Below are 27,280 nucleotides of genomic sequence, written 5' to 3' on the forward strand. Positions count from 1 at the left end.
ATATTAGATATCACATTTAGTAACTAGGGTAGAGTACCTCCCTATTCTGTAAATTCTTAATGTGATGGATGGGCTTGAGGAAAGGATACCAGTTTCCCAATGTATGGGTTAAAGTCACTTAACATGAGTCTTAAATCACCACATTTAGTAATCTGGAGTCGATTTCTTTGCTTGGAGAGAAGTAGGCAGACCACACTAAAACCACATTCCACCAAATATGATGTTGGAAATGCAACCAGGAGCTTCTGAACCACTCTCCATAGTGCAGGATAGCAATCAGAAATTTCCTTCTGTAACCAAAACTCCTGGTATGGAAAAGACCACCTTGAGCACCCCCTTTGCCGCCCCTTAACGCCCCCTATACAATCCCACTTTGGGAACCACTGGCTTAGTGTGTTGTCTACCCATGTAATGCAGCCTTCCCCAACTTGACCCTCCAGATGTGTTGGGACTGGAGTGAGTCCATCAGCCATTGGCCATGCCTGCCTGGGAATTATGGGAGTTGCAGCCCAACACATCTGGAGTGCATCAGGTTGGGGAAGGCTGGTTTGTGATGTAGGGGCAAGTCTGTAGCGGAAAGACTTGGCATAAATATCTGGCGGTGATTGAGCCCCAGAATGGGTCATCACTGATGGGCAATGTTGCAATCATAAGACGAATTCCACAGATGAAACTGATCCCAGCTTGGCTTCCAAGTCTCCCAGTCTTGCCTGGTCTGGATCTATTTTTAATGTTCAGAGAAGCAAACACAGATGTTAGTGGCTGCTGTTGCTACCGGAACAAAAATGTTGGACTGACTTCTAGATTCTGGGCCTGATGTGACTTCATCCTATTAATCTTTTTAAAGTATTATTTGCGTTTTGGAGGGTGGCCGGTGAAAGACATTTCTAAATGGTTTTTAACCTTCCTCCTAATATTGCATCTGAGCATGTGCAGAGAATGCTTTCATGGCATTCTAGCATGATGATGCAGTGGTAAGATGGGAAACGTTGCCTCTTGGGTTTATTTACCTCTGCACTAGCATGCCACCTTTCTGCCGATACACTGGAGGTGGAGGGCGGCAAAATGTAAAATAATGGGTTACAGTTTAATAGACATGATGATGCAAGGTGCGGCAAGAGATAGGGAGGAGAGGGAAAGAAGCAAGTTGTAGAACCAGGGCCGCTACATGAGGCCGTTCGGGGAGGTGAGGAGCTAATCGGTATAGCAGGCTCTCTCAGGAACTGCCTCCTTTTATCTCAGCCTCGTGGAGATGTTCACTCGGTCTCTGAGGCCCTCTTCTCATCCCCTGTCAGCTGAGATGCAGCTGGTGGGGTGAGAAGGAGCAGAATATTTGGTAGCAGCATCTAAATTATGGAATAGTTTCTCAACAGAGGTCTGCCCAGCCCCTCCTTCATCTTCTTTGAAGAGAGCTCTTCAGGCTATTTTATTCTGGTAGGGATTGTTAAAATTAGAGCCCCTGAGGGCACAGTCCTGTGCATGTTTAGAGAGAATCGCGTCCTACGATTACTAGCATTCCCCACACTTGAAGGGCTTTCTCTCTCTCTAAACATGCATAAGATGTTGCCCTAAGTCTGTGCTATTGCTATTGCCACTACTCTTCTTGTTGTTATATTCAGGATTGTATCATGTCTTATCTTTCTAAATGTATTTTTAAAATTTTATTTTGTATGTTTCTGTGAGTTTTCCTTTGGCATAGAAGGGCAAGATATGAATGCTAATATGAAATAATTCAGTCAATAAATCAAATAAATACAAACTGAAACTGAATCCAGACAAGACGGAGGTGCTTACTGTCAAGGGTCCTAACCTGGTTTGGAGGTGTGTCAACCAGTTCTGGATGGGGCTACACTCCCCCTGAAAGACTGTGTTCGCAGCTTGGGGGTGCTCCTGGATCCGTTGCTCCAAATGACAGCCCAGATGGATGCGACGGCCAGGAGTGCCTACTATCAGCTTCGACTGATATGCCAGCTGCGCCCCTTCCTAGAGTCGGAAGACCTAAAGACGGTCGTGCACGCGCTGGTAACTTCGAGGCTCAACTTCTGCAATGCGCTCTACATAGGGCTACCTTTGTGCCTAGTCCGGAAACATAAACTAGTTCAAAATATGGCAGCCAGGCTGGTCACCGGAACACCTAGGGGTGACCACATTACACCAGTTTTAAAATCTCTTCATTGGCTGCCAATTAGTTTCCGGGCAAAGTATACAGTGTTGGTTATTACCTTTAAAGCCCTACATGGTTCGGGTCCACGGTACCTGCAGGATCGCCTTCTCCCATACAATCCGCCCCGCACACTCAGGTCCTCTGGGAAGGGTTTACTCCAATCAGCCATAACTAGGCTGGCAACTGTTACCCAGAGGACCTTTTCTTCTGCCCCCTCCAGGCTGTGGAATGGCCTGCTGGAGGAGATTCGTCAGCTTAATGCTCTCTCTGAGTTTAAGACAGCTGGTCTACCCAGATGAATTTTAAACCTAAGAATTTTAAAATGGTGTGATTGTTATTTTAAACTTATATTGGGTTTATATGCTCTTTTAACTAATTTTATGTATTATATTTCATTTAGTGTTGTTCCCCGCCTCGATCCAGAGGGAGAGGCGGGTAATAAAGAAATAATAATAATAATAATAATAATAATAATAATAATAATAATAATATGACAATTGAGGCCATCCAGGGGACCTCCCTCTCTGTGTGTCAAACACACAAACAGAGGAACATAGACAGCTGTCTTGTAACAGAGTCGGGGCATTGGTCCATCTAGGCCAGTCTTGTTGACACTGACTGGCAGCAGCTCACCAGGCTTTCAGACAGAAGTCTTTTCCAGCTGTACCTGGTGATGTTGAGGATTGGACCTGGGACCTTCTGCATGCAGACCAGGGGCTCTTCCACTGAGCTGTGGCCCTTCCCATGCCGCTGGGACGGCAGCAATCCTAAGAGGGGGGAGCAACATGGCAGTTGGTTCCCAGCCAGGCTGATTGGGGGCGGGGTGTGTGTGCTCAGTGTCTCATGTCTCCCTCCCACTGGCAACGCTGAGCTACAACTGCCCCCCACTTAAACAGAAGAGCATCAGAAGAGCCCTGCTGGATCAGACCAAGGGTCCATTTAGTCTGGCACTCTGTTCCCACAGTAACCAACCAGCTGTCTTCCAGGGACCCGCAAGCAGGACACGAGTGAAACAGCACCCTCCTGCCCATGTTCCTCAGCAACTGCTGTAGATAGGCTTACTGCCTCTGATACTGGAGGTAGCACATAGCCATGAGGGCTAGTAGCCACTGATAGCCTCCTTCTCCAGGAATTTATCCAACCCCCTTTTAAAGCCGTCCAAATTGGTGGCCATCATAGTTTAACTATGTGCTGTGGGATGAAGTATCCTGGATCACCCACCATTCAGTTTCATTCAGAGGTGGTATTTTCAGGGGAGGGGGGTTGGCGGCGGGGGGACACAGCAGGTCTCCTTATTTTAAAATGTTTTTTTAGGCCACAGCCATCCCACCATTTTCTATTTCCACAAGTGACTTGGATGTAGTGTCATTTAGGGGAATTTTGGAGGGGAAAGTGCCAGGTGGACACCCTTTCTGCCACCCCCTCCCCAAAATGCCCTGACATGTTGCTGCATCATGGGCATACTGGGAAATAGAAAAAGCAGGCCATCAGCCACTGAGACACTGCAGCATTGAAACTAAATTAAAAGATAAAGAGACCAGCTGCTGCCTGCCTGCCTCTGAAGGAATTCCACCATCCCCACACTTAGTTTTCTACCCCCCTAAAGCCTCTGAAACCCTGCCCAAGGTTCTCAACCCAAAAGACCGTGTGTGTGTGTGTGTGTGTGTGTGTGTGTGTGTGTGTGTTTATTTTTGAGAGCGGGGGGGGTGTCGGGCTGTGATATTGGCTTAGCACAAGGTGGAGCGGCGCCCATCGAGGCAATTACGCTATTTTGTACTTTTCTCAATTTTGCAATGCACTTCTCCACCCAATGTTGTGATGCGATTCTTCCAAATACAAAAAATTCACTTGGGAAAGTACACTGAAAAAGGGGGATATTTGTGTAAATATATTGTGTAAATATTAGAGGGAATTGCTTGCAAAAGCTGCATACATTAGACAAAATTGCATCCGTACTGCATATACTGCCCAGAGAACTTTCGGGTGGTTTAGAAATGTGATAAATATACTAGGAGAAAAATGCACCATAACGCAGATGAGAGGTAGTGCAGATTTTGATTTTGATTTTTTTAAGGCAAACTGATGTGGGACAAAACAAACTTAAGCTCTGAAAACAAAATGGGAAACACAAAAACTGAAATGGACAGATCGGCCAATCCCTAATAAGAGATCCTGGGTAGGAAATGATCGCAGCCCTTGCAGTGTTCATTTCCCCATAGAGGTTTGGACATACCTAGGGGGCGGGGGGGCACGTGTCCTACTTTAGAGGGGGTAGTCCTCTATCTGAAGGCATCCTCTAGCTGAGGGACAGTCAGATCCGAGTCTGGTTTAAAGAAAAGAACCATCAGAAAGGAAGACGTTGACCTTGAAGTGGCCCATCACCTGAACAGCAGACTGGTGGTGGTTGCTGTTGCTGTTGTGATTATTATTAATTGCGTTTTTATACCTCCCAATAGCCAAAGTTCCCTGGGTGGTTCACGAAAACGAAAACAATTCAAAGTATAAAAGAAACAGTATAAAAACATGATATAAAATAAACATTAAAGCGGATTACAACATCTTTAAAACATACCATACATGATTAAAACATCTTTAAAACATCCTGAAAACATCCTGAAAACATTCTAAAATTTCACTGGATAGGCCTGCCACTAGGGTGAGAGGGGTTGTATTTCTATTTAAATTATAATAACCATTTCTAAATTTGCATCTATACATATACAAATTAGCATTTTATGCAAATAAGTGTCTCCTTTTTTCACCCACTTTTTGGTGATGCATTTCTTTTTTGTTGATATGTAAGGCACCACCCTAGCTGATTCCAATGTTACGTGTGTATGTGGTTTTGGTGGCCACCTGGGATGTTTTAAGTGTACATTTGGGACCGTAAAGCAGAAAAACAAGGGAGGACAAACTTGAGTTTGCCAACATATGTAGCAAGTGCTTCCATTCCTTAGGGTGTCAGGACTGGTTGTGGGTTCTGGTCGAGTGTGTACTTGCCAGTCCAGGAGGGAATCTACACGTCGTACTAAAGGCGCCTGTGTGCGCCTCCAGTCTGCCCTCAAAAGGATGGTGTAGACGGAGAAAGAAGAGGCGGAGGAAGAGGCGGAGGAGGAGGCGGCTGGGGCTCCCCAGCCGCCGCCTCCTCCTCCGCCGCCGCCGCCTCTTCCTCCGCCTCTTCTTTCTCCGTCTACACCATCGTTTTGAGGGCGGACTGGAGGCGCACACAGGCGCCTTTAGTACGACGTGTAGATTCCCTCCAGGTTTGTCATTGCATAATGTGTGAAACATCCCGTTGTGTGAAAGAAGAGTTGGGAGTCATCCTATGTTTGCCGTAAGAAATGATTTAGTGGGCTGGTGGGAGGCATTTATTGTAGGACAAATGTTGAGTAATCATCTGCCTTTAAATATATTAATTAGATTAATATAAATAAATTGGTATGTTGCCCATGGGTGCCTTTTTTAGATATTGAAGAAAAGGATAATTTGCAATTAAATAAATAAAAGCTAGCCCTTATGAGAAGGAAAGGTCATCATTCATCTTTTCTGTTTCATTTCTTAACACACCAGACTCAAAATAGCTGCAAAAAAATAAACAAGTGTGACCTTCATTTTCAACCTTGCCAATTAAAAGGACCTCCTAGAATAAACTAAAGCTGTCGTTAATTGATCTGCCAATTAAACCTTTTTATTATCATTTCTATCTAACCTACGTGTGCTCAGACGGGTCTCTACATTTGTTTTCTGCTTGTTTGGTTGAGCTCCTTAAAAATGGGAACAAAACCAGCCTCATCACACACACAAGAGAGCTTTGGCTTTTGGGTGGTATAAAAATGCAATAAATAAATAAGAGGGAGGTATCCTCAGGGAATACAAAGGTTTGCAGTAGCACAAAAAATATTTAGGAGGGGAAACCTTAAAAGAACCGTGGGGACACAGTCCAGTGACAAGTGAGCATGCTCGGTGGATACGAAATGCTGGCAGTCTGGGGGGAGGAAAAGGGAAAACCAAGGGAGGGGAACAGTGAAATGGAGTATTTTGGAAGGGGGACTGGCTGGCTGGCACCCTGAACAGGAGCACTCTGTGGTGCAACAATTTGTTGCAGGTCCCACTTGCACTATAGACCGCAAGTATAATTTTATGCCATAAAGGTTAACAAAGAAGTTTATTCAAAATGTTCTGGGAAGGTGACAGGGCTGGTGTCAAGGGTAGGCAAATTGGGCCTGAGCAGGGGCCCCACCCAGCTTCTCCAGGTAGGGCGAGGAAAGGATCCCGCCTGAGAACCTGGGGAGCCGCTAATGCCAGTCAGTGCCGGCGATGCTGGTCTAGATGGGCCGAGGGCCTGACTCCGCCTAAGGCAGCTCCCCCTAGCCTCGGCTGGCTCCTCCTCTTCATCAATGCAACCTGCTTCACCGGCCTCTTTCTCTGACCCAGACGTCGGTGGGACTGGGAAGGGGGGCAGGAGACGCCGCGGCCTATGTGCTCTCTCTGCCTGTTAAGCAAGCCAGTGGTTGCACCAATGAGAAAGAGGAGGAGGAGCAGGAGGAGCAGCTGGTGACAATGAGAAGGGCGACTCGCTGAGGAAGGGGGGCCACTGACGGTGCCTTGCCATAGCGCCCCCCCAACTTGGAGCCAGCACTGGGGTGACAAAGAAATGAGAGCCGTAGCTTTCTTCATCACTTTGTCCCTCATCCAGGAAACGTTTGATTTCAGTGGCTCAGACAGGAGCTCCCCAAAGCTGGGCAACCCTAGCACTGGCCGGGCCACGCCCACGCGGACACGGCTTTGAGCGTGCCTGCTCACACTCATGCTCACAGACGGAGGTTTCGCACGGAGATAGGCGGACACGCTCCCCTGAGTCCCCAGGTGCCTGCATGATGCCAGCCAGCCTTTGGATAGGAGCCCCTGTGAACAGTCAGTAGCCCATGCTCCTCTTGGTCAACACCCCAGCCAAGCCCCTGTGCTCACACCCAGGGCTGGGTGCAAATGGTGTCTTCACGTTGGAGAAGGACAAGGTGTGCGCACGTGCAAATAGACACGCGTGCCTGCACTGTCTTGTACAAACACACTCACAAATATACTGGAGCCCTTTCCTCATGTTCTTCAGTGAAAGAATTTCAGGTTACAGGGCTGGGAAACGAGAATCTCTAGTCCATGCTGGGAAAGATAGTAGAGCAGTGGTTCCCAAAGTGGGCGGTACTGCCCCCTTGGGGGTGGGTGGGATTGCATGGGGGGTTGCTAAGAGGCAAGGGGCAGCAGGGGGGCACTCAAGGTGGCCTTTTCCAAGAAGCGCCTCTCCAGAAGGTCTTAAAACCCAGGGACATTTTATGGGAGAAGGTAGTTTGGTCCCAAGCCATATAGGGGAAGAATCCACAGATGTATTAAGTTTAAGAAGAGTCCTGTTTAAGAAGAGTCCTTTTAACGGTGAATTGAAATGTCTCAAAAACACCAAAACGCTAATGAAGAGACATACCCTGCTTGGTGTGCCCCACCACACCAGCTGCAAACAGAGGCGTTCACTCTCTTTTCCCTCCCTCCCTCAGCAAGCCTGGGGCGGGTGCTTCCCATTTAAAGGGGAAGTATGGCCCCTTTTTCATTGTCAGCTCAGCTCCTCCACCCAGACGCTGCCACTGCTGCTCCACCCGGATGCCCAGACCAGCAGGATCCAGAGGAGCGCGGCCCCTTTAAATGGGAAGCACCTGCCCCAGGCTTGCTGAGGGAGGGAGGGAAAAGAGAGTGAATGCCTCTGTTTGCAGCCGGTGTGGCGGGGCACACCAAGAAGGGTAGGTCTCTTTATTAGCGTTTTGGTGCTTTTGACTAAATGTGATACCTAATGTGATATCTAAATCACATTTTAGATATTACTAAATGTGATCTCTAATATTCTTGCAAAATGCCTATCAGGCTTTGAAAAGATGATATCACTGGATCAAGTTCATCAATTATGTTTAATTGAATAAACTAAAAAAATGTAATTGGATTTTGAATAAATATTCAATTAATTGTTACTGTTTTGAATTTTATTGTTATTATCTTCCTTAGTGGGTCGTTGAAAACTGTTATTCTGAATAATGATTTTTATAGTGTAGTGTAGGGGGCACTGGGCATGAGTTTGCGCAACCAAGGGGGCGGTTACCTGAAAAGGTTTGGGAACCACTGTAGTAGAGACGCCGTATTGCAGGGCTGTGAGCGTTGAGGTTCTCTGGAGGCAATTGCATTGTGTCGTCAGAATGCCACCCATGAAAAGCTGCCTCTCTTTCCCCTTGACTCATCTCTCCCCCACACACTTTCTCTTTGTTCCCAGACAGCTGTTTCCCCTGGGCTTGCCAGATGAATTCACCTTGGTGCTCACTCTGCTCTTGAAGAAACAGACCAGCAAAGAGAACTGGTATCTCTTCCAGGTCACCGACCGTCAGGGTTACCCTCAGGTACATTCGGCCAGTGTGCCTCTTCCCTACCTTGGCCTCAGTGTTCTTTCTTGGTTATCGCATGCCCGTGCTTTGCACTGAGGTCCACTCCCCCCCCCCCCACAAGTTTCCAGCCCTCCTTCCTTCACCTCCAACTCCAAGGTTAACTAGTTAGTGCTAACAAACGATTCAATCTGTTCCCTGCCTTATCCTAACGGCGCCAGTAGACCTAGTCTACCTTGCATAGGTCAGAAGCTTTTAGCATAGAGTAGCCCTCTAAGGCAGGGCGGGCAGTCTGGTGCCCGTGGACCCCAGCGTTGCCCCAGACCCCTTCCTTGCTGCCCTCGAGGTTCCATACCCCTCCCACTTTTACAAGCAACAACCCATGTTCTTACTGGTGGCTGGGATTGCTTCAAAGTAAAGTGGGAGCTGTAGTCACCGCCCTTTTTACTTCCCATGAATGCTGCTGGGCCACACGTAGGGATCAGAAACAGTCTTAGGAAATTAAGATTTGGGGGGGGGGGTTGCCATGAAGAAAAAGAAGGCAAGAAAAGAAAAGAAAAGGGGACTCCTGTGAGAGTGGGTGAGAGAGAAAAACAATAGGGGGGATGGAACGACTGGCAGAGGGGTGGGGGAGAAAGAGAGTTTGCCTTCAGGTTTCTATTAGCCCTCAGAAGTGTGGGTTCAAATGAGTCGTTCAGTGAGTTGGGGCTCAGACCCCAACCCATCCCCTTTGTACACAGCCTTTGGGGCAGGTGAATTGTCCCTTGTGGTAGCCAAGCCTTTCAGGGCAGCTGTCAGGTCGACCTGGGGATGTGAGTCCCTGGAGGGCAGGGGGTCAGTTCTTGTGGGTGGGGGTACAAGCTCTGAGGATAGGCATTCTGGGGGAGGGGGGTCTAGAGTCAAGTGGTCTCTCATCCAGTGGGTCATGATGCTGGGGTCCTTCCTGAGCCCACGCTGCGTCTTGGGGGTTGGAGGGGGGAGACCTGACACAATGAGCATGACTGATCCTTTTGCCGTAGAGTGGGTCCTCACAGACTTCCTACACTGGTTTTTGCCATGGATAGATTGCAATGTGGGGCTGGCTTAGGCTCTATATCATCTAACATCCAATGTAATACATTTATATCCGGTTGGTATCCTGCAGAGCTGGCCCTACCATTAGGCAGAGTGAGGCGGTCACCTCAGGTAGCAGAAGCTAGGAGGGGGCTGAAAAGTGTTGGAGGAGAGAGCTGTGTGCCAAGCGGCTTGCCCGCTACCCCCCAAACTAGCCTGCCGTCTTCAGGTGTGATGCCGAATGGTAGCCCGTCATCAGTGTTGAAGAAAGGTCCAACTGGCAGTCCAGTAAGCCAGCTTTTGAATCTGGAATGGAAGGAGGCTTGCCCTTTACCTCAAGCAACGTCTTGGGCCAGTCCTGGGGCACGTCTACACAGCTTCACTGTAGCGGCACTCATCTACATGACGCAGCCGCCATTGCGAAGCCATCCAGGGGCAAAACCCGGAAACTCCGCTGAAAAAGAAGTCAAGCACTTACTCTGACTATTTTTGGCAGTGGAGACTTGTCACAGCCCATGGCGCCCCCTGATTGGTCGCCATGGGCTGGACAGGGAAGGGGTGGAGCTCAGGAGCTCGGGAGAGCCCTGTGCCTGTGGATAATAATAATAATAATAATAATAATAATAATAATAATAATAATAATAATAATGGGGAAGGGGAGGAGAGGAGCGGCCCCTGCACCTCTTTAAAAATTAAAAACAGAGTGGGGGAGAGCAATGAGGCCCATTCCCCCCTGCTTTTTAATTGTTTTTATTTGTATCTGCGCAGTTGCACAGATACAGATAATAAAAAAGGGGGGAAGAAACGGGCAGCCAGAGGGAGGTTAGAGGGAGGAGAGGTGGCTCGTGCGCCCGGCTTCCCTCTCCTCCTCCTCCTGGCTGCTCTTGGCTGCCTCGTTCCTGCTCCCTCGTTCCTTTCCCCCACAGCGCCACAGGGAACGCAGGTGCGGGAGCCAGGCACAACACCGCTGTCAAGACAGGGGCCTGGTATCCTTGATATTCCAGAAACATTCTTGATGGATGACCCTTTAACTATCCCATCTCCCCCTATGATTGGCTGAGGAAAACAGCAGGGCCTCCACTTTTCATTTTCTGCTCCTTTGCCTCTGAGAGCAGTTGGATGCAGCAACTGAACCTTTGTCCCAGCATGGACCCAAAAGTAATGTGTTGGGTCGGGGAAGAACTCACCTCCTTCATTTTTTCATGTTTGGCTCTTGTTATTGTGCAGAATCAAAGGTCACAACCCTAGAAGATAATAAGTATGAAGATGAAAGCCAACTTTTTGTATACTTTATGATATTATAACTGCCTTTTAATATGTCTTTCCTTCTCTAATAAAGTAGAATATGACTAAAATTGACGATGTGTGATGAAGAAGCCACTTCCATGGGTGGGATGTGATGTTTTGCCCCGTTACAGCCCACCATTTTATAATGGACAGGTGGACCAGTGTGAACACTACGTGGGCAAAAAACTAAGGCTTCTCTTAACTCATCTGCTGTCACCATCCTCGTCTCTATTTATTTATTTATTACATTTTTATACCGCCCAACAGCCGAAGCTCTCTGGGCGGTTCTGGCTCTCTCTGTTTATTGCACTGTCTCCATCTCTCTGCCTTCTCTGCTTCCCCTCATGCCTTTCCTCTCTCTGCCTCTCTTTCTAGAAAATTGTCTTAGTCAGCGCCGTCTCCTTTCACCCCTTCAGCTCTCCCTGGGGATCAACAGCAAAGAGCGAAGTCTGGAGTTCCAGGCCAAGGGCCAGGATGAGGAGTTCATCAGTGCCGTTTTTGCCGGCAAAGGGGTTTCCTCCCTTTTCGATCTGAAGTGGCACAAGATGGCCCTCAGCGTCCAAAGCCAGGTGGTCTCGGTCCATATTGACTGCAGCTACATCTCATCCAAGCCAATGCCGCTCCGCCGGCGGTTGGTCAGTGAAGGCAACGCATTTGTTGGACTGGATGCCACGCAGGGTGCGCCTGTGTCGGTGAGTCGTGGTGGGGCTTCATGGTAGGGCAGTCCTCTATAAGAAGGGCCATCCTCTATTTGAAGATAACCACTGTTAGAAGAGCTGTCCTGTTCAATCCCAGTTTCAAGATAAAGAACCATCATAACTTATATACTATCTCCTGGAACGCTTCTCCCACAATGGCTGGCTCTGAGGAAAGACCCGTTCATAGCCGGGCATTTTGGCCTGGCCAGCTTTCTGAAGAGACGCACCGGCTGCTTCCTCGGCCAACATGGCTCTCCAGAGGGTGCCTGCTCCAGAGAGTCCTCCAGGCACTCTCTTCATGGGAGAACGGCTAGCAGGGCTCTCTTGAGCTCCTGCTAGAAAGGGCCGGGGGGGGGAGGTGCAATTTGCTACTCCTCCCACTCTGCCGCCCGAGGCAGGCCACCAAATAACTGGTGGGCTGCATTCACCATGGCGGGTCATTAGGGTGTCCATGTGTCCCACTTTATAAAGAACAGGTCTCTATTTTACCAGGACTGTCAGAGGACAGTCCTCTATTTCTTTTTTTCCCACTTTGTAAGTGGTCATAAGTTGCATTAGCCCAATTTGAGTGTTGGTTTCAGCTTCAATGCAACTACTGTGGACCACAAAGCGGCTGGGGAAGCAGCTGGACTTTTAAGCGAAGAGCCGCGAAAGGGACGGTGGGCCTCAAAGGCAGGAGAAGCAGGATCAAGGGGACCCGGTCAGGAAGACCACAGTAATCCTGGCTTGCTATGGAAGGGTGGATGGAGAGAGGGGGAGAGGGAGAGAGAGGGGGTGGCTGATTTGTTTCACACAGCTATACAGCAGTCCCAGGCAATTGGCAGGCGAGCCCAAAGAAAGACTTATCAGGTCTTCAGTGTCCCAAAGTATAAGATTCATGGAGTAGACACAGTGATGTCATAGGCGGGGGCCTTGTGATCTCATGTGCTTGCCAATTCACAACAGACAACATCTAATACCGTAACCAGATTTTGATCCAGCAGGAAAGGGATCTAACTAAAGATGTGAAGGCCAAGAAAATTGGGAAATCAGGGTTTGGTTGTTTGCTTTCCCCTCCATATTGGACGGGGATTCCCTCCCCCCTGCGCAAATTATTCCACTAGGGGTCATGGTAGAAGTTTAGGGAAGCATTTATAGAGAAAAAACTTTCATGCAGTATTTTCTCTACCAGAATGAGTGATTTTTAAAAACAGTAGAACTTTAAAATCATACTACTGCAGAACTCTTTGTAACTTGAGACTAGCCAGAGGCCCTCAGATATAAAAATGCTGTCTTGAGTTCTCCTGAGAATAGGCCACAACACCAGAGCTTTGAGGCCAAACCTCTGAAATGGTTGGCGAGCCTAGCCAGGAATCGTGGGAGGAGCTGAGAAATATCTGATGCAATAAGTGTCGTGTTTCTCAGAACGCTCTTACTTTCGATGGGAGGCAAATGACGAGGCTTGCTAAGTAATCTACAAAGCTTTTATTAAGCAATAAACATCTCTTCTACCTGAATAAAGTCTACCCTCTTGGAAACGTCCTCCTAGGCAAAACTATGCAAACTAAGCAAGACAATTGTCTATTCAAGAAGAATAAGAAGCTACTTCTCAAATGCCCGTAACTTCAGAGCGCCTGGTGCGGTGGCAGGTTCTGGCGTAATCTCTCCGACTTTCTCACGCCTTCTTTATGCGCCGTACATTTCAGCTTCCGGTGGACCCTAGCATAAGCTAGCTTGTCGGGACGCTCACTTTTGGAAGAAACCTCACTTCCCACTGAGTGTGTATTGTTTGTCCTTGAGGAGATCAGCTCCCAGCTGGGGAATCGCCTGTGAGAGCTTCTTCCCCCACTGGTACAGGCTGGCTAGTGTCTGGCGCCTCCTCCTCTATTTCCAAATCTGTTTCTGATTGATTACCTGAAACATCTTCTCCCAAAAGAAGGGCAGAAGGGTTAGACATAACAATAAGGAGAACTGGGAAAGTTAACAATTTGCTCAACTAATTTTATCTGGGGCTTCTTCTCCTAGACCTGAAGTATCCGGGTTCCGGTACCCCCTCAACGCCCATAGGTGTGTGCTCTTGATTTCCGTCCTATAATTGCATTTGTTTGTTTGCAGTTTGACATTCAGCAACTGCACATTTACTGTGACCCGGCCATGGCAATGCATGAGGGATGTTGTGAGATCTCCGATAACGGGGTGAGTAATATGAGAGATACGTGGAACCTGACACTTTTTATTTATGTCTGTGTTTCTGCATTTTCTCATTTTGAAATTGCATCACATGCAACATTTATCCACAAGAACACATACACAATTTTTCCCAGAGTCAAAATAATTATTGTCTCTCTGTTACATGCTTATTAGTTTCTATAACTGTGCATCATGTTCCCCATTCAAAAACACAGGCGATGGAAAACATTAATAGGGTTTTGAATCACTGTTGTGCGTTGCATATGCACGGTTGATTGTCACTTGTACGATTGGAAGTCCACACTTCTTTGGTGGATGTGATGGTAATATTTTCAAACCTGCTATTTATTTGGGTCATATTTTCTGAAACAATGATAACGTGTTTTTGCTTCAGAAGCAGAACATCATGATTATTTATTTGGAGTATTTTTATCTTGTTCCTCAGCCAAAAACCCACAGGATTACAGTCTAAAAAGACACAACACATAAGGAAGAGGGGGTAGGGAAGGAAGAGGAAAAGACTGAAGTCTTTCAGCAGGGCTGGTGGAATCCACTTCTTATCTCCCTCAATGCAGTCTGGTGGAATGACTGCTGGAGATGACAGTTGAGTGAGGAGCAACCTTTGTGGAGGGCTGGTGGAATGGCCCTCATTCCCTTCTCATGTCCCTCAGTACAGCCTGCTGGAATGATATTCTTGAAAAGCCCAGTGAGCACATCTGCCCACACATTCACTCAACAAACTCTGTCCTTTTGTAATATCCCAGACACGGTGAGTCTACAAACACTGGTCTCCCAGGTCCATGTTCATTGTACTAAGGCCAGGACATCTCCATTCATAAACAGTTATCTGGTTTCCTCGCTCAAATTCTTTTAGTACTTTTCTTTGTTTCCATAGTGTTTTCCTGAAGCCTCTAAAACCCGTCGGGATGTAGAAGTCATGCAGAGTAATGACCTGATAGAGATCAACCCCCAGACAGAAGGCAAGGTCTATACACGTTGCTTCTGCTTGGAGGAGACTCAAAGCAAGCAGGTGAGAAACACCAACCAGCTAAGCACAGAGCTATGAAAAAGTCTTAACGCTACTTCCAAAAGGTGCAAAACCTGGAGTCTTGATGAACCTCCAGTTGAAGGGAATTCCAGTGTTGAGGAATATTGCCAAATCTGATTGATTGTGTCTGATCACACGACTTTATTTCCTGAAGCCTTGTTGCATTCTTGCATCAGACGTAATACCGTGACATCATCCTATTTACTATGTATGTGATCCCTGATGGGATGGGATCATCCATGTGACTAATACTGAAAGGCAAGAGAAGCAACATCCAGGAGAAACAATGGCATCAAACAGTACTGGGAAAAGCTTAATATATGTGGGGTGGGGTGGGGCGGGGCAGGGCGGGGAAGGGGGGGGCAATACCCCATCGAAATTGCTAGTGATGATCCAAAAATCTGAAACCAGTGGATACTCAGCATAGGCCTAATCCTCAGCTGAGTAAATTTAGTTTTAACATGGCCCATCTGATAGAGATCAAGTTTGATGTTCCACCACCACTGCAGTTTGGTAAATAGGTTAAAAGGGTCAGAGAGCATGGCTGAAATTAAACACCAGTCATCTGCTTGCTTTTGCAAGGGAACACATTTGCTACCAATTTGGGGATATTATTATTATTATTACTTGCTATCCAATCCTGAGAAGAAATGGACATTGGAAAAGAAAGTGGGTGGGGAAGAAGGACGTTTCAATCCAAACCGTTTGAGGCAACCAGCAGCTTTAGAACCCAATTGTGTACTGACAAGATGGATGAACAGAATATGGAAACCTATTCTTACCCAACATAGTTCTTCAGGAGACATTCAGCTTTTTTTTCTTCTAAAAGTGAGATAATAGAAAAGCAAACACCAGTACAAAAACAAAATGTAACCCTCGGCAGATTAAAAACAGCAGCAGAATTTAATCTATTAAATGCTCATAAAAGCCTCAGTGCGTAACCGTGTTTTTAGCTGGTGCCAGGAGCCGGGCCACAGGTCACTCGGCGGCTGCAGCACATTCTGGCCAGCCCAGCCGAGCTGGAAAGCACAACCTCATGACAAGGAATAGCCAGGCTGGACGTGCCGGTGGGCCAGGGGGGAGGAGCGGGTCGGTGGTGGGCACCTGCCAGAGAAGGCGCTTGAGCTTTTGCATCGCTGTGGCAAAACCCTCCTTGCTTGGCAAGCAGGTGGATTTACAGCCTGCAGCTGGCTGGTCTCCAGGCAGCTCCTGATGCTGCCTGTTGTGGGGAGAGAAGGGCATGAAGAAGTGGGGAGCACGGCGGCGGCAGCTACCTTCTGGGGGGGAAACCAGCACATCCGACCGATGGAGTCTAAAGCAGACTTTGACCAACTTGGTGCCCTCCAGATATGTTGGGTTACGGCCATGTGGGCTGGATGGGGCGGGGTGATGGGAGCTGAAGTCCCAACACATCTGGAAGGCACCGGGTTGGGGAAAGCTGGTAGGGCGAGTCTGCTCATATTTATTTTATCGGTAGTATTTCTATACAGCATTTCTATACCAATCAAAGAGCTCCCAAAAATAAACGCTGTAATCAGATGACATAGTAAAACATGAAAATCATAACAACCTTATTAAAGCCAAGTTAAAAAGATGTTTCTTGACCCCCTTCCTGAATGCAGAGAGAGTGAAAAACAGCCACAACTCCAAAGGGAGGGTGCACCAGAGTTTGGGAGCAATGCAGGAGAAAGCCTTTCTCACGGGCCTAACGAGTGGGCCTCTGAGAGCACCATCAGATGGGGGAAATTGCATTTCCCTACTGTCACTTTTCTGTCCCACAATAGGGACGAGTAGCTTCCTCGTTCTTCTTGGAGAAGAAAGAGGAAGCAGCAAAGACCACAGTGGATATTCTTATTGCGCTGCTTTTCCTGCACACAGCAGGAAACGGCAGCAGGTTTCACTTAAAATAAAAATCAGATTACTGGGTCTTATTTTGTTGTGGAAAATAGAGCAGAAAGAGCGGGAGACGTGCGGGAGGTGGAAAGTGTCATGAAAAGGACCATGTCATGAAAAGGACCCACAAGCATCTGTCAGTGGACAGTAACGAGCGTGCTTTAAATCACCCATCTGATGGTGCTCTAAAAGTGGGGGTGTCTTCAAAAGTGCCTCTCCTACCCATCTTCAGGCAGTAGGGATCAGTGAGAGATGCTAAGCACACCTCAATACTGACACCCCTCAGAAATGTATTCCACACCTGGCCCCTAAACATCATTAAAGTAGGTGCCAGATGAATGGACGATGGACGTGCCTGCCTGCACTCTGAAACGTTGCAGTCCCGGAATTCTACCACATCCTTCTGTAAATGTATCAATCAGTTCTGACTTCTCAGACTTTTGCATCAGGGTCTTCAGTGTGCACTTTAGATCTACCCACCCCCAAAAGGAGAAAGTTGGCCCTTGCACAGGTCCCATTAAAGTGACCTGCGGGTCTGGGGAGTCAACCTGCAAACCAAGTGAAAACTATGGCTGGGATGCAGGAGGAATCCAATCTTTGCAAATTCTTATGAGAAACGATCAGATCCTGGGCTAATGTGTGGATTGAAATTTAGCTATCTATTGAATTTCATACTTCTTCACATGCAGTTGAAACATATCCAAAATACACATTTACATCAGTCTTTGAAGAAAAATACACATTTTTAAAAGTATTTTGAAAGATAATTATACATTAAATGTGCATTTAAATATGTATTTTTGAGGATTTTTTTGAACTGCAGGTTAATGTGGAAATGGAGTGGACATATTATGGGAGGGATGGTGCCAAAGTGGCACAAACAGATCTGCCCACCCCTGCTTAAAACTGACCTCCCCAAGGAAGAAACACTGAACTATTGGACTGTCGTCGTCCCCACCCCACCCCAAAAAACCAGGTTCCCTTTCCCAGTTACTGCTCTCTCCATGCTTCTGTCTGGTTGCTGCTACGGCAGAGTACACAGCCTCAATTCATGTCCCCTCAGGGACACAACTGAAACTGCCTCATTTTTTCCACAAGTCTGAAGGACTCAGAAGCGGAGAGGCCTTGCCCCCAAAGGGCCCAGAGTGAAGGAAACCCAGCTTATCGAGGGGGGAACCTTGGCAGGAAGCAGCAGGAGACGAATGGGAGTGGGGGGGGAACTTGTCCCCCGACTCACAAGCATCAGCGTGTGAGGCAGAGGATCTTGCTGGGCTCAGAGGAAGCGGCTGGGGCGACAGGAGGCTGCAGAGGTGTGGGTGGACAGTGCGAAGTAGAGGGAGAGGCGCCACTGCTGGTCAAGGAAATTCCAGGGGCAGCCTGACAGGCTCTCTTTGTAGGCCAGGAGAATTTACTGGAGGACTGGATGCTGTTTCCACAACATTCTCTTTGTTTGCAAAACAGAGAGATGGAGCAAGCAGGTCGCACTGGCCTCAAAGCAGCATCCATTCTCGTGAGGACAACTTGGCCACTCTGACTCTGGCAGGGTTCCAACCCACAGCTTGCTTGGCTAAGCACTGGCCTGCAGCCCCTGGAAGCGTGTTCAGAGGAGGGCAACCAGGATTATCAGGGGTCTGGAAACAAAGCCCTATGAAGAGAGGCTGAAACAACTGGGCATGTTTAGCCTGGAGAAGAGAAGATGGAGGGGAGACATGAGAGCACTCTTCAAATACTTAAAAGGTTGTCACACAGAGGAGGGCCAGGATCTCTTCTCGATCCTCCCAGAGTGCAAGACACGGAATAACGGGCTCAAGTTAAAGGAAGTCAGATTCCGGCTGGACATCAGGAAAAACTTCCTGACTGTTAGAGCAGTACGACAATGGAACCAATGACCTAGGGAGGTTGTGGGCTCTCCCACACTAGAGGCCTTCAAGAGGCAGCTGGACAGCCATCTGACAGGGATGCTTTAGGGTGGATTCCTGCATTGAGCAGGGGGTTGGACTCGATGGCCTTGTAGGCCCCTTCCAACTCTGCTGTTCTATGATTCTATGACATCACCCAGTGCAGGAGCTGGCTTCCACCTACCACCTGTATGCAGAGGGGAGTTGGCAAATAACCCAGGAAACTCAGCCTCGAGTGAGTTTATATAGGGTGACCATGTGGAAAGGAGGACAGGGCTCCTGTATCATCAACAGTTGCATGGAAAAGTGCCATTTGTAGGCATGCAGCACCTCATGAAATCCCTTCTTCATCACAACAGTTAAAGCTGCAGGACAGAGCCTAGCATGACCAGATTCAAAAGAGGGCAGGGCTCCTTCAGCTTTAACTGTTGTGATGAAGAGAGAATTTCACCAGGTGCTGCATGCATACAAATGGCACTTGCTGAAATTCCTTTTTCTACACAACTGTTAAAGATACAGGAGCCCTGTCCTCCTTTCCATATGGTCACCCTAGTTTATAAGTCCCATGGAGGTCAATGGGTCTGCTTCTAGGTAAATGTGCATAGTTCCATCTTAAAGTAAATATTTTCAAGGAATCTTTGCTGTACCTGCTAGGCCAGCCTTCCTCAACTTGGAGCAGTCCATCACATCTGGCGGGAAATTCCCATTTTTTCCGAGAATGATAAGAATTACGGCCCAAGGCATCAGGGGAGCATCAAGTTGGGGAAGGGTGTACTAGTTAGTTTCCATCACTAATAGATAGGGTGACCATACGAAAAAGAGGACTGGGCTCCTGTATTTTTAACAGTTGTGTAGAAAAATGAATTTCAGCAGGTGTCATTTGTATGCCTGCAGCACCTGGTGAAATTCCCTCTTCATCGGGACAGTTAAAGCTGCAGGAGCCCTGCCCTGTTTTGTATCTGGTCACTCTAGTATAGCAAAAGTGCAGGAACCCTGAAGACGATGTTAAAAGAGGTTCCCTGCTGTCCCAAGCAGGGCTTGGCATGCTGGGTTCCCCTCCCCTGCTGAGCAGGAGGCCAGCTGGCTGAGGCAGCAGCAAGGACGTCAGGGCTAGACACGTCGCCAGGTGCCTCTGCCCAGGAGGCCAGCTAGGTGGTGGCAGTGGAGGCCTCGTGGCTGTGGCGACTACAGCAGCAGATTGGGGCATGAAGACCAGGGCAGCAAGCACTGGGTCCTTCCCAAAGCAGTGGCAGGAGGCCTCTTCCTCACAACCGAGAAATAACTAGGGGAACACACACTGGGTTCTCTCACAAGCACAGGCCACCAGCAAGAAAAACCATGTGAGGAAGGAGCAGAGGCTGTGAACAGCAAGCACTTTCCTCACCCACACCCACACAAAAATCTTTTAAAACTGAACAGCTCTAAACAGGAACAGCTCAGAACCCTGCACTTTTTAAAGAAAGCAAAGACAAGTCTCTCTCTCTCTCTCTCTCTCTCTCTCTCTCTCTCTCTCTCTCTCTCTCTCTCTCTCTGTGTGTGTGTGTGTGTGTGTGTGTGTGTCCGTGTCCGTGTGTCCGTGTCCTTCAGGGTCGGAAGTGAAATTTCCTTGGCCTTCTCAAGCTGGTGAAGTTCCCCTTTTGCTGCTGGCTCCACTCCTCTGCTGACTGAGAAAGGAGCTTTTTTGGTCTACAAGGGAGGATCATCAGAGGCAATTTAAGGCCATCAAGGAGAAGGGTTTTATGGGCCAATAACCTGGAATATCAGGACCAGCCCTACCATTAGGCAGAGTGAGCAAGTCACCACAGGTGGCAAATGCTGGGAGGGGCAGCAAGGTGTTAGAGGAGAGAGCTACGTGCCAAGCGGCTTGCCCTTGACCCACTAAACTAGCCTGCCATCCTCAGGTTTCGTGGGGGATGCTGTACCATCAATGTTCCTGAAGAAAGTTTCAAGTGGCAGTTGGGTCAGCTTTTGTACATGGAATGGAAGAGGGTGCCATCTTGCTCTTCACCTCAGGCAGAAAAAATGCCTTGGGCCGCACCTGTGTAATATTTCTCTTTCTCTCCTCTTTTCCCAGGAGGTGGTGAGAGGTTCCAGAAAGGTTGCTGTGAAAGGTGATCAAGGAGAGAAGGTGAGTCATATAAGAGAACTTTCGTACCATATATTTTATGGAGTCTGAAATATTCATACAGCCTAGGTAAGAAAACTAGTGTAGTAGGGTGGCTGAGAGACTGAGCTACCGATCCAGAAAGCTCCAATTTGGTTCTCCCCTTTTTCTTAAACTCTTCAGACGGCCTTTAGGCACCTTGCTCTCTCTCTCTCTCTCTCTCTCTCTCTCTCTCTCTCTCTCTCTCCTCTCATCTGCAATATGGGGATAATAGCACTGACCTACACCATAGGGTTCTTGTAAAACAGTGGTGGGGAACTCCAACTCCTATCAGCCCTAGCTAGCATAGCCAATGGTGAGGGATGATGGAATTGTAGACCAACAACTTCTGGAGGACCAGACATTCCCCACCCCTGCCAGCAACAAGATATTTATTTTATTTATTTATTTATTTATTTATTTATTTATTTATTTATTTATTACATTTCTATACTGCCCAATAGCCAAAGCTCTCTGGGCGGTTCACAAAAATTAAGATAATGGAACAACAATGGAATCAGTTACCTAGGGAGGTCGTGGGCTCTTCTCCCACACTAGAGGCCTTCAAGAGGCAGCTAGACAACCATCTATCGGGGATGCTTTAGGGTGGATGCCTGCATTGAGCAGGGGGTAGGACTCAATGGCCTTGTAGGCCCCTTCCAACTCTGCTATTCTATGATTCTATGTCTGTGAAGGACTTGCTGGGAGGCTGAGCAATCCAAAGTCAGGTTGAAGGGGAGATCTGCCATGGACCCAAACTGGGGCATCTAGAACCCGGCGAACACAAAAGTGGCTGGAGTAGGAGGGGTAGCTTTCACTGCTTTTTTTCTTCCAGCAGGTCTTGTTGGTTTGTTTTACTTTAAAACAATTCCTCTCATTTACATCAATGGAAGAGGAAATACCTATGTCAGCCTCGGGCTGGCACAGGGAATGGGCCCAGTCCTGGGCTCTCAGAGGGAAATGGAAGATCCAGCAGATCTAAAGCTGTCCCTGGAGTGCTCTATTTCAGGATGTACTGCTGGCAGTAGATTGATGCCTGCAGAGTTTTCCATTTTTTTTTTATTTTTTTTTATTTATTACATTTCTATACCGCCCAATAGCCGGAGCTCTCTGGGCGGTTCCATGGGCATAACTGGGTCCTCAGGGACAGACATGCCCCATCCTAACCTTCTCCAGCTAGCATATCTGGGAGTTAAGATTGTACTCTAAATGTTTATCTTCATCTGAGAAGGCAAAGGGGAATATAGTTCAATCAGTTAAATTGAATTACTTCCTGATAATGTGGTTTCTAAATCACGTGCTCTCAAAATTCAGAGAATATTTGCAATTTGATCCAAAACTTTTGCATTTTCAGATTGCATTGTGAGAACCATTTTAACAATTATTTATTATTTTATTATTGATTTGAAACAAGACAGTTTGGATTTTATTTCTTTTTAATGGAAGTATTGGCATATAAGATATCCACACATTTCAAGACATTCTAACGTGGAGGAGTTTTCCAAGCAATTTCCGTTTCTCTGCTCCGAAGTTATTTCACTGCCATATAACAGACCTGCAGAGCCACAGAATCAAGGCCCTGCTTGTTCCTGCTTAGCGTGTAGCACTTAAGGCTTCCTTGACGTTAATTCTTTCCTGGAGAGCTCACAGTAAACAGTTCCTTCTGAGGACATCTTTGTACATTCCAGACTCCAAAGCTATCAATACCTCAACTGAGGCCAGCAAAAACCTTCTGTGCCCTGGGGCCCATTTACACAGTCAGGAATTATAACCTTCATAGCACACTATCCACCTCACAACTCCTATGAACACTGTGGTCACCAGGCAAGTTCAACTGCTGATGTGGATATTGTAGTTATTCTGGTGTCAACAGTTCTCCTAAACCCATCAAATCTCCAGTTGTATCTAGAGATTCTGATGAAGTTCTTCTGAGCCAGGCCCAGAAAAGAACTTCAGGGGCTCAATAAAGCCCATCTCACAGAAGAGGTGAGTTTTGCAATCTCCACAATTCTTCTTCACTTGAGATTAGAATCCAAAGAAACGCTTACTCAGCTTACCCCTGTTGAATGTAACGGAGGTGAGGCCCTGCGGGGACAAAAACTGAGAACCAGAGAGCCTCACTCCTTTGCACCAGGCCCACAGAGGCTGGCCTCCCCACCAACCATGGCAACATATTTTACTGACCCACATACAAACAGCCCCATCACTTTATATGGGGATGGCTAAAAGATCGTGCAGGAGCAAAAAACAGGTTTCTGGGGTGGGGTGGGGTGGGGAGGCCAAACCCTTGTGGAGAATCTCTTGGCAATGGTCTCCCCCACACCTTTGGATTTTACCTCTGTGGCGCGTTTTATCTACCCCCCATGCAGACTAATGGAATGGCAGTTTGTATGGGGGCAGGTAGAAAGAAGCTCTTGCTTCCTCATTTTCTGAGTCCTCCGATTGCCCCAAGAACTCTTCTGATTCCCCCCCACCCCCGGCCAGAAGAACTCACTGAGGTAATTTCTGAGTTAATTTGATGGGGAGCTTTGCAAAGCTTGTCTCTCCCAAACATAGCAGCAGCTGGATGCCTCGACTCTTGCGCAACCTAGCCAGGGCGTGTTGGGCTACGAACGAGGGCATCTGAATGGGGATCCCACTGAAAGTGAAGGACAACGTCTCCACACCCCATTAAATGTAACAAACAACATCCAAATTACCCTATTTCTTCAATTCTAAGACACACTTTTTTTCCAATATAAACATCTCTAAAAATGGGGTGCGTCTTAGAATCGCGGGCGTCTTAGGTTTTTTTTTCCTGTTTGTGGTACTGAAATTAGTGTGCATCTTACAATTGATGGCGTCTTACAATTGAAGAAATACAGTATATGTATTCTAGGCTGACCCTATGAAAAGGAGGAAAGGTCTCCTGCATCTTCAACGGTTGTGTAGAAAAGGGAATTTCAGCAGGTGTCATTTGTGTGCATGCAGCCCCTGGTGAAATTCCCTCTTCATCACAGCAGTTAAAGCTGCAGGTACCTTGTCCTCCTTTTCATAGGGTGACCCTATACAATGTATTCAGATCCATATCTGAATGCACATCTGATTTATGCCTAAAAGCAGGAGATCTAAGTTGCTCTGTGGAGTATCCATGGATATCCGAGTGTTGTATAGAAAGAGAGGGATAGGGTTCACATCCCCGGACTATGCATCTTGGGATGGGTTGGATACACTCAGAAAAAAGGCACTTCTCCAATGTCCACAAAGCTGGTGTTTCTATCAACAGTTTGTAAATTGGCATTCCAGGTCGTTCCTTCACCTGTGTTTGGTGCAGGGAAACCACAGCAGCCACTGGACACTTCAAGCCGAAGCCTGGTTTTGGCTTCTTTAGATCTGCCTCTCCCATGGGGAGCATCTCATACTTAACTGGTTTGGTGGGAGGAAACTGAGGTTAAGCCACAATCCCTCACATGTAATATAAGACTTTGGCTGCACCCAGAACTTTGCCAGGGAAAAATGATGGAGCCGGTTGCCTTACAAATAACCGAGTTCCTTCACCAGCAGCAAATCGTCTCCTCAAAAGTAAGCTCCATTGACTTCACTGGGACTTACTCCCAGGTCATTGTGGATGGATTGCAGCCCTATACTTCCATCCGCTTTTATTAAGCTGCTTGGCGTGCGCTTAGTAATTAAATCTAAAAGGAGATGAAGGATTGAAACCAATCATTTTGCAAGGTGATCAGAGAAAGTATTTGCTTAGCCCGAGTGCTCCATCTTGGTGTCTTTCCCATAAAAACTGCAAAAAGTATCCAGAATTTGATAATTTGTTTTAGGCCGTAGCTAGGCCTAAGGTTTATCCCAGGATCATCCCAGGTTTGCCCCTGCCTGAGCTCTGGATGCCCTGTGTGGCACTTAGATGAACAGGTTTGGTCTAGCTACGGCCTTAGTGTCCATTAAATAGAATGTTGTAGCAGTACAAGACAAATGACTGATAAATGGATGGATGGATGGATTTATTTATTTATTTATTACATTTTTATACCGCCCAATAGCCGAAGTTCTCTGTAGAGCTGTCACCCAATTGAAGCAGTCTAAGCCTGTATTTAATCTGTATGCATTTGTGTATGAATAAAGCAATAGTTCTGGGGAGGCGGAAATCTTTCTTGGTTTTCAGATGATACACACATGTCGCCTTAGAAGAGGCATTCCTAGCTGTGCTAGAGAGAAGAAGGAATGCCTTTTGTAAGGTTATGCCCACTGCCTACAGATTTTTGTAAGTAGTTGCATTAAAAGCATTTCTAAAAAATCTGCGGCCCAATTCATTGGGGAATCTTTTGAATTTATCAAAACATTTTAAATCAGTGAATCCAAGAAATAATTGGCAATCCAACGCACACATATCTATTTATTTATTGCACTTTTATACCTCCCAATAGCAGAAGCTCTCTGGGCAGTTCACAAAAATTAAAACCATTCAAAGTATAAAACAAACAGTATAAAACATGATATAAAATACAATATAAACGCACAACCAGAATAAAATCAGCGGCAGTGCAGAAATATAATTTTAAAACACAAATTTAAAACAGCAAAGTTAAAATTAAGTTTATAGACTCTAGGGGAAAGCCCCACTGAACACAGAGGGATTTTCTTCTGAGTAAATATGCATAGGATTGTGCTGTAAATGTTGCATTCCTAATTATAAGGCATTTTCCTTTCCAGTGTTCTAATTGCTTTCTCCTTTTGCAGTGTCCCCCATGTCCACAGAGGTCACCGCATGCAAATGTAAGTCAATGGGCTGATGTTAATATAGCATTAATTTTCTAATAGGCTTTGGAGAAGGTGGGCCGATGGATCCCTTGGCTGCTAGCTTGAGAAGGCAATTGCTGTTGCGTGTGGCTTTAATAATCAACACAGGCTCTATTTAATTCTCTTTTGTTTCTTCTCCTCCACTAGTTGTCAGGAGTCAGACATACAGATGGTTATTCCCTCAGTGGGACTCTGGGGCTTGGCTTGGTGTCAGTAGTGGGATCCATCATCAATCCTCTGTAAAACCAAAAATCTGAGAGCAGGCTTCTCCAAGCAGGTTGAGGAAAAGAACCCCACCTGAAACCCGGGAGAGCTGATGCTGCCAGTCAGTGTCAACAACACTGGGCTAGATAGACTAAGGGCCTGACTTAAGTATAAGGCAGCTTGGACCATTGGGACCATTCTCCAGTTGGGACTCCTTCAGCTCAAATCATAGTGGAATGTGCAATGCCCCAAGTGTAGAGGAGCGTGCGGCGTTAACTCCCAGTTGTGAGTAATGTTGAAATCACCAGCCCCCTCCCCCTCCCATCCCCGCACACAGGGCCTTTAATGGGACAAGGCTATATTCTTAGATCTTTCCCCATTTGGCAGCCTAACTCCGCTGACTCAAAAGACTGAGCAGCTGCAGAATTGTTAACCCCAACAGGGACCAATGATTCATTCATTGATTCATCCGTTCTTTCATCCCAATGGCGGGCCTCTTCCCCGGGACCTGGATTTGCATCCTCTTTCTCTCGACGGCAAGCCTTTTTACCTGCCCCAGTTGGCTCTGTGTGTGTGTGTGTGTGTGTGTGTGTGTGTGTGTGTTTGTGTGATATACATGCACCACATGCTTTCCACACAGAACTGTCCCCATCACCCCTCTGACTTTCTCCTGTTCCTTCTGGCTTGCATCCATTGGAACATCTGGATAACTGAAGAAATCTCGGATGGCTTCCAGATGTCAGCAAGAGTTTCTATGGCAACTGCTTTGGCATGTGGAACCGCAGAGGATGAAAGGGGGAGGTGGGGAGAAGGGACTCTATTCAAGCTCTTCTTTGCACTATCCCCTTTCCTTCCAGTGGCTGCACGGCAGGGCTGGATGCTGGAGCTGCCAAGCCATTGCACAGGAATTTGTGGAGGCAGGGCTGCCATTTGGGAGGAAAACCACAGAGTGGTATCTGGGTGGCTTGGCTAGAGTCCCTGCCAGCCATTGACCTGGGAGGCATGCTGATGGGCCCTGTGGCCTGAGCCCTCAACATGAACTGCAATGGGGGTGAAGCAGGGCCAAGTTGGTGCAAAAAATGTAATACAAACGCAGCAGGCTGTTGAATCAGAGCATTGATCTAGCCCAGTACTGTCTACACTGGCTGGCAGTGACTCCCCAGGATTTGAGACAGAATTCTTTTCTAGCCTTACCTGTAGATGCTGGGCACTGAATTAAGCTCTGGCTACTCCTAAATATAGGACTGATTTGTGAGATTCCATTTCTAATTCCATTCTGGTTCTACCCTGAGCACTCGAGTACTCTGCCTCCCTCACATGGCTCCCAGTCACCAGGACAGGGCTGTCCCTCCCATGCCTCCCTCCTGGCAAGTGGACCCTGCTGAGTCAAAAAGAACACAGCAGCTGCAGAATAGTGACTCTTGACAGGGGTTCTTCATTCATCTCCGCAACAGCCAATTTTCCACCGGGCCTGTCTGAAACTCAGCGCCAAAGCTCAGGGCCACTCTTATGTCAGTGTGTGAAT

At 47.3% G+C, this 27,280-nt stretch overlaps 1 protein-coding gene across 1 annotated transcript in view; it reads left to right on the forward strand.

Annotated features, from left to right (window-relative positions):
* The window catches only part of COL16A1 (collagen type XVI alpha 1 chain), a 155,039-nt gene that overhangs the window by 37,694 nt on the left and 90,065 nt on the right, over positions 1-27,280 (forward strand). The window contains exons 5-10 of the mRNA XM_063140567.1: positions 8,469-8,592; positions 11,331-11,606; positions 13,707-13,787; positions 14,677-14,811; positions 20,695-20,748; positions 25,492-25,527. Coding sequence (XP_062996637.1) covers positions 8,469-8,592; positions 11,331-11,606; positions 13,707-13,787; positions 14,677-14,811; positions 20,695-20,748; positions 25,492-25,527 — 706 coding nt within the window. The remainder of the gene's footprint in view (positions 1-8,468; positions 8,593-11,330; positions 11,607-13,706; positions 13,788-14,676; positions 14,812-20,694; positions 20,749-25,491; positions 25,528-27,280) is intronic.

The sequence above is a fragment of the Elgaria multicarinata genome, chromosome 13, assembly GCF_023053635.1.
Source record: "Elgaria multicarinata webbii isolate HBS135686 ecotype San Diego chromosome 13, rElgMul1.1.pri, whole genome shotgun sequence".
NCBI lineage: Eukaryota > Metazoa > Chordata > Lepidosauria > Squamata > Anguidae > Elgaria > Elgaria multicarinata.